Source organism: Gobius niger (genome assembly GCF_951799975.1).
Source record: "Gobius niger genome assembly, chromosome: 13".
Classification (NCBI taxonomy): Eukaryota; Metazoa; Chordata; class Actinopteri; order Gobiiformes; family Gobiidae; genus Gobius; species Gobius niger.
Window position 1 is genome coordinate 2846735 of NC_136864.1, and position 7721 is coordinate 2854455.

The window sequence follows — 7721 nt, forward strand, 5'->3', positions numbered from 1 at the left end:
TGTTTTAAGCATAGATTGACATTTGATTATATGATTGGACACGTGACATGACGCAGCCACTCCGGAGGCCGTTCCATTTGAGCTCAAAGGCGGCAGTGAGAGGACACTCCGCCACCGAGGAGGTCAACGAAGTGGCCAAACGGAGGACGGATCCTCAGCCCTTGTGACCCACAGACGACGCAGATGTTCCGCAATGTTTGTCCAGAGACTTTCCACTTATATGGGATTTTTTTTGGTGGTGATTTACTGCATACTCGTGATCACACTTTTGCAAGTCGATGCATTTTGTGGGTTCGCCAGACTAAATATCAGAAGTTATATTATTACATACACTAGAGGGCGGTAGTGAGTCAGACCGGAAGTGAGCGCTGTGTTGTGCTGCTGTGTTAGCGTTAGCGCGTTAGCTCTGAACAGAAGTGAGACACTCTTTTCGCCTTAAAGCGGACAGAGCGCAGTGAAACATGTCAGAAGTGAAGCTGGAGGAGGAGCAGGAGCTGTGGGAGCCCGCGGAGGAGGAAAACAGGTGAGTTTAGAGCCAAGACAGGACTCTCTCCGATACAGAGGACTGTCCACAACAACACGAGGCCTTTGTGTCTTTATCACACACGGACTCCACACACACCGGGACCAGCTCCGTCTGAACCGCTGACGAACTGTTTTATTTCATCTTGAGCCGTTTGTGAATGTAGGAGGATGTTTGCTTTTGTGAGTGGTGTTTTGTGGGCCCAATGTAACAGCCTATTCTAGGGGGCGGCTGTGGCTGCAATAGTAGCTCACCACCTCGGAGTGAATGAATAATGACTACAGTGACTTTCAGAAACGTGTTAACACAGGCTTGAAAAGCATAAGAAAACTATTGTTATTAAAGTGTTTCCCGAATCTTACCACAGAACAATGGATCATATTAAAACCCTTTGTTCTTTTACAGGAGGATCAAAGAGGACCCAGACTGTGGAGGTAAGAGAAACTTTTATGCTTGTTTTAGTGGTGGGACTCGATAAAATGTTTTGAATTAAATTAATGCACATCTGTAGTTATATATACCTTATATACCTATAGCTATTGTGTGGAAATATGGGGGAATACCTATAAAACTAACATACAACCTATCTTTTTATTGCAAAAGAAAGCAGTTAGAGTGATCAGCCATGCAGAATACTTGGCTCCAACAAATCCCCTTTTAATCAGACTAAATATCTTAAAATTGCATGATCTTGTTGATGTTTACACAGCAGTTGTGATGTACAAAGCTCACAATCTCATGCTCCCTCAGAGTCTACAGGAGATGTTTCAAACTAGATAATCTAGATACAACCTTAGAGGAACTGATCTGCTACAAAAACCTCTGGCGCACAGTAATACTAAGAGGAGGTGTTTATCAGTTAAAGGCGTTGATCTATGGAACGGTTTATCTATTCAACTTAAGGGCTCCAAAACTATTAAAGCATTTAAGAAAATGTATAAGTTAAACATGATAGAGAAGTATAGAACACTTGAATGAAGACCATTAGAAAAGAAATCGATCGAGGATATAAAGCATAATTTTTGTTTGTTGAAGTTTAAGTTTTGTGCTTAAGTGTTTCCATCGTTGGTATTAGAGAAATTGTATAATGTGTCTCTTTGGACACAGAGTCACAGTTGTAAAAGGGGGTTAGGCAGAATAAGTCTTGGCTTCAGCCTAAACCCCTTTCGGTCAGGCATCATTTAGATTAAATTCTTAATGTATGTGTTTTCTTATTGTATAATGTCTAAGATCTTTGGCAAACATGTGACATGTGATTTAAATGTTCATAATGACCGAAGAAAATAAATTAACTAACTAACTAAATTAACTAAGTTAATTGAGTTGGGGAAAATCCACAGTTACCATGGAGATCCGCCATCTTTGCCGCTGTTAGCATACATTTTCCATAGACTAACATCAGCTGAAAACGAAAAAAAAAGCAGCGGAACAACTCCGGTAAATACATTTATTACACTGTGGTGTCAAAGAGTTTTAATGTGAACGACAACTCCAGTATTTTACCTTTTAAAATCTCCATTAGTTTATTATTGGTGCTAATCCCATTATGCTTAGAGGTATTTTAAACGAAATCTAAAAACTCCAATGTAATAGCTAGATAGACATGAGTTCAACAAAAAATGTATTCACGTAGCAAATGTTTTTGCAAGCAGCAGGGATCAGAAAGGAGAACTCCGCGACCTCAAATTGTGGATGGGTCTGAAAAGATGGCTCTGTGGTTTACATGGAGTCAGTGAGAGCTGGTTACAAAAATGTCATCGTACAAAGGTGACACTTGGCAGGAACATAGACCACGTTATGTTTAAGCAGCATGGTCAGGCTTTGATACCATCATATTCACTCAGGACAGTAGGGCTGCAAACTTTGGTCGTTTAGTCGACTAATTGGTCGATGTTGTCATGGTCGACCAAGATTTTCTTTGGTCGACATGAACGCGCCTTTGCTACGATTAAGATGCTCTCAATTTACACAACACAAGAGATCTGTGGCAGGTCTTTTAACTTGGGCGAATGTTTTATTATAATAACAGATATATCAAAGTACAGACAGAGGGATGTTTTCCATTGTGTGAAATGCTTTTGCAAAATAAAATAAAGACTTTGAGGAGAGGGAGAGGCCTCTTCTGTGTGTGCATAAGCAGCAGATCAGCGGGTCAGTGGCTTGGCGAGATTTTGCCTTCAATACTCCAGACCCCTACTGTGGTTAAACCTCAAATCCCCTGATTCTACAGTGACATCGCCAATACGTGAGTCTGACGCCTCCTCTGTCAGCGCTCTACGGGGGAAATGAAACCGAAAGTAGCAATAATGTCAGGCTTTCTTTCGTGTCTTTCTCTGCTTCGTTTTGGCTTTTTCCGAGATAAATCAGACGAGGAGGTCCGCGTAACGTGAGCTGTGCAGCGTGGAGCATCTCACCATAAAGCACACGGCTCGTGTTTACATCACGCCAAAACAGAGACAAGTGTCACACGGAAGTGTTGCCCTGAGGACTTTTGAGAACAGGAAAGATGATGGAAGAAGAAACTACCGCTTTATTTGGATTGAATGGATGTATGGACAGCGCATGGACAGCAGCAGCAGGTGCAGGAGTGAGACAGGGAGCTGGAGATTAAAGGCAAAGGACAGATTAATGTGACTTTTTGCACATAGAAGCAACGTAAACGGTGCATTTATGTATAAATAGTAGTTACAGCACGAGCTCTCAAAGTTTTATGTCTTATGAGTGCAGTTTGGGATATTATTCTATGAGTTTGGGTCAGAAAAGTTGTAGTTTTGTCAGCGCAATGTCATGCCCCCTTTTAGTCGACTAATAATTGGTCAGAGCATTTTTTTGTCGACTAAAAGAATCTTGGTTGTTGACAACCCTACTGGACTTTTCATTTACAGTGGATAAATAAGCAGTTTGGTTCCTGTTACTGCGTTTAAATGTAGGGTTTTGTAAATGCAGCGCGTTGTTTATGAACGAGGCGGAGGAGAAGGAGAGAGACGTAAAAGAGGAGACATTTAGTTATGGACATTATTTAATCCTCTGTTTCTTTTATCCACTAAATTGTCTGAAATACTGAGTTAAATCTGATAACTGAAATTATCGTGATTCGTTCATGATTTCAAATCTCTGTTTTTATCATGAATTCAGTTCACATCAAACAGACGGTCTCATGAAAGTCATTGATGATCTACCCTTACCCTCCCAAGTCATCAGCTCAACAACCTCTCCACTTTCACACTCACATTGTTGATGCACTGGGGATAGAAGTACATGGAAAGGACTTCTTTGGAATTTGACTCTGTCCAGATGCTTTGTCTAGTGGCTTCTCTGTAGTGTTGAGGCAATGAAATTCACTGTTCATGGAAAGGAGCTATAGAGCTCGTGAAAAGCACCCCTAGGCTTGAGGCTGAGGCAGGAGTACGCCGCCACCAGAGCTAACCGGGGCAAGAGGCCAGGTTGGGTGTGAGGGGGAGGTGAGAGCGAGCAGGGGAGGGAAAATTTCCATTCATTTATGATTGTTGTTTGTTGGGGATTTTGTCTCTGCAGGTGTTCAGAGTCCACATGAGGCTGATTCCAGTCCGGTCCAGATTAAAGAGGAACCAGAGGAGATTCAAATCAAACAGGAGTCGATCCAAGCGTTCCCTGTCATTGTCTCTGTGAAGAGTGAGAAAGAAGAGTCTCTGCTTCATGAAACAGTGAAAGAGGAGAACAGTGAGGACAGTGATGAAGCAGAAGCAGAGAATTCCTCTGACACTGACGACTCTGCAGACTGGACTCCTTCAGCTCCACAATCACACACTGAGCAGCTGCAGGAGCCGGCTCATGGGAACGATGTGAGTGAAGATGAAGGTCCAGAAAAACCACACAAATGCTCTCATTGTGGGAAGAGTTTTCTCACTCGTTCCAGTTTAAAGAGGCACGTACGGACTCACTCAGAGAAGAAACCATTCAGTTGTACTGTTTGTGAAAAGTGTTTTTTACGAAACGGCGAACTTAAAAAGCACATGATGACTCACACAGGAGAGAAACCATTCAGTTGTCCCGTGTGTGCAATGACTTTTTCACAAAATACTAACCTGAAAACACACATGAGGACTCACACAGGAGAGAAGCCTTTCAGATGTTCTTTCTGTGCATTGAGTTTTTCACGCAATGATGAGCTTACAGTACACACAAGGACTCACACAGGGGAGACGCCATTCAGGTGTACAATTTGCCAGAAGAGTTTTTCATATAATTGTACATTGAAAAAACACATGAGGATTCACACAGGAGAGAAGCCATTTAGTTGTTCAGTTTGTGGAAAGACCTTTTCACTAAATGCTAGACTGAAAGAACACATGAGGACTCACACAGGAGAGAAACCATTCAGTTGTCCTGTCTGTGCAATGAGTTTTACACGGAATGGCAACGTAAAAACACACATGAGGACTCACACGGGAGAGAAGCCATTCAGGTGTTCTGTTTGTGAAATGCGCTTTACACAAAGTGGCACACTGAAAGAACACATGTGGACTCACACAAGAGAAAAAACATTCAAATGATCCTTTTGTTTGAAGTTGTTCCGAGTCGAAAGCACAGGTTGCAAAACTCCAAATGATCAATCTAAATAACCGGGGACTCCGTAGTAAAACGCGGCTCGGTAGCGCAGCAGTTAGCGCCTCTGCTTCACAGCTAGAAGGTCCCGGGTTCAATTCCCACCAGGACGGGGCCTTTCTGTGTGGAGTTTGCATGTTCTCCCCGTGTCTTTGTAGGTTTCCTCCGGGTACTCCGGTTTCCCCACCACTAAAAACATGTGCAATAGGTGAATCCTCCAGCCAGGTGATTCTGACCACCAGCCTGGCTCTACATCATGGAGACGGGTCCCCGGGCGTGGCACTGCCGTCGACCACTGCTCCTCACGGGTCGCCCCAGCGGCATCGAAGGACGGGTTAAATGCAGAGGACACGTTTCCAATAAAGTATACAAGTGTATATATACACAGAAGGAGCGACAAAACAGAGGTAACTTTGTGTGAACGAGCAAGTAAAAATGGTGCTCAAGACAGATTGAATCCAAACAAGACTTAAACTATATATAACTGAAAGTATTTCATCTACACTCTTGCCTCTTACTGTAATTGATTAGTTTTATGTTGATGTTTTTATGGATTGTATTTGTTTTTCTTATATTTTATTGTGCTTTAACTGTGAATCACTTTGAATTGCCTTGTGTATGAATTGTGCTCTACAAATAAACTTGCCTTGCCTTTTGTTTACAAACAAACAAACAAAACGCGCAGCGGAACTCCTGAGGAGTTTGTATCAAAAACACCACCACATAAATGAAACAACCTATTATTTATTTAATATTTGACCAGTGTATTGCTTCATGACAAAAACATCTCCAGCGTGAGGATGTGAGACTGGCCTCGACCCTGACAATGTTCAAATCCAGGCTGAAAACACTTCTATTTGCCCGAGCATATGACTGAAAGTATTTTATCTACACTCATGCCTTTTACTGTAATTAAGTTTATGCTGATGTTTTTATTGATTTTGTTTGTTTTCTTGTAATTTTATGCAACTTGAAGCACTTTGAATTGCCTTGTGTATGAATTCTGCTCTACAAATAAACTTGTGTTTCCTCCAGTTAGGTCTTTGCTCCAAAACAATGTTTTTAAAACATGATGCAGTGACTGTCCATCAGTCCCTCGCTGTGTGCCAGGTAATCTGAGATGTTTGTTTGTTTGGACAAGACACTGCTACGAATAAGATGAGACCATTTCCTGTTAAATGAAACTGGAGGAAAACGTTTGTTTTTGTTTGAGGTTTGAATAAAAGATGTATCTAATTTCATGAACCAGCAAGATGTATTTAACGAGGCAGGAAGAGCAGCTCAGCCAGACAATTCACTTGTGTGTATTCAGATGTATGTAGGTATGGAAGTATAAACTGCTCAGGTTGAGACGACATAACTACGGTACAGACTGAAGATCAGCTTCTCTGGAGCTCAGTTCTTGTGTGAGATGTTCCGCAATGTTGGTCCAGAGACTTTCCACTTATATGGGATTTTTTTAGGTGGTGATTTACTGCATACTCATGATCACACTTTTGCAAGCCCATGCATTTTGTGGGTTCAAGTAGCCAGACTAAATATCACAAGTTATATTATATACACTAGAGGGCAGTCGTGAGTCAGACCGGAAGTGAGCGCTGTGTTGTGCTGCTGTGTTAGCGTTAGCTCTGAACAGAAGTGAGACACTCTTTTCTCCTTAAAGCGGACAGAGCGCAGTGAAACATGTCAGAAGTGAAGCTGGAGGAGGAGCAGGAGCTGTGGGAGCCCGCGGAGGAGGAAAACAGGTGAGTTTATCCACAACAAGACGAGGCCAACCGAGAATCATAGGCCTATTTACCATCAACTGCTCTAATAATGTGAAGAATAATGAAGGGGAAGTTAAAATGATCTCCAAAAGGCATGAGTTTGCAGATAATATTCATGTGGGAAAAAACACCAGAGTAGAAGTTTTGTCACTCTGCAGATTTGATGCCTCGTAGACCTTAAACATGGTGAGTATCACAGTTTTAAACGCTTTTCGTAGAGAACTAAGGTGTTTCTGGGCTGTCCATCACGCTCTGCCTAGAGGTCAAAGTGCAATGAGGCTAAAAAAGTGAGCCATCATTCGCATTAATGGTACTTTTGTTTGTTTGAGCAGTGAACATTTTCACTTTCTCCAAAATGTATGTACCTGGACATGTTTGTGAGCAAGCTTTTATCCTGATGTAGTTACAATTGTCAACATACAATCCGAAAAAAAAAAGTCCATCAGGAGCTCTTCGAGGATCAGAGGTCAAACACGTCTCGTCCACAATGAAAGATTTTTAAAGTTTACAGCCAGACTGCCTTGGATCTTGTTTGTTCCTTTTTTTCTCATTGACAATATATACATTTTGTCATTTATTATTTATTTTTAGGTCTTCTACAGTGATATTGGATAAGATTATGCACACAGTTAATGGACATGATGAGGAATTACAGTCCTGCGGGAAAACCTAAAAAGGGAATATTATGATCCCGTCCCAAATGTAAGACAAATTATGTTTTTATTCAAAGTAAAATTGATTAAAACCTTTGTGTTATTTTACAGAATGATCAAAGAGGAACCAGACTGTGGAGGTAAGAAAAGCCCCTGACAGAAACTAAACGAATGGGGAAGCTGAAAGATCGCACT

At 41.6% G+C, this 7721-nt stretch overlaps 1 protein-coding gene across 1 annotated transcript; it reads left to right on the forward strand.

Annotated features, from left to right (window-relative positions):
• Positions 1–461: 461 nt before the first annotated feature.
• Positions 462–5055, forward strand: LOC306972750 (uncharacterized protein; the record flags this gene model as incomplete). The annotated part of the gene is made up of 3 exons (XM_079569456.1): positions 462–523; positions 929–957; positions 4058–5055. 3 exons carry the CDS (start codon positions 462–464, stop codon positions 5053–5055), a joined length of 1089 nt encoding a protein of 362 aa, XP_079425582.1.
• Positions 5056–7721: the final 2666 nt, after the last annotated feature.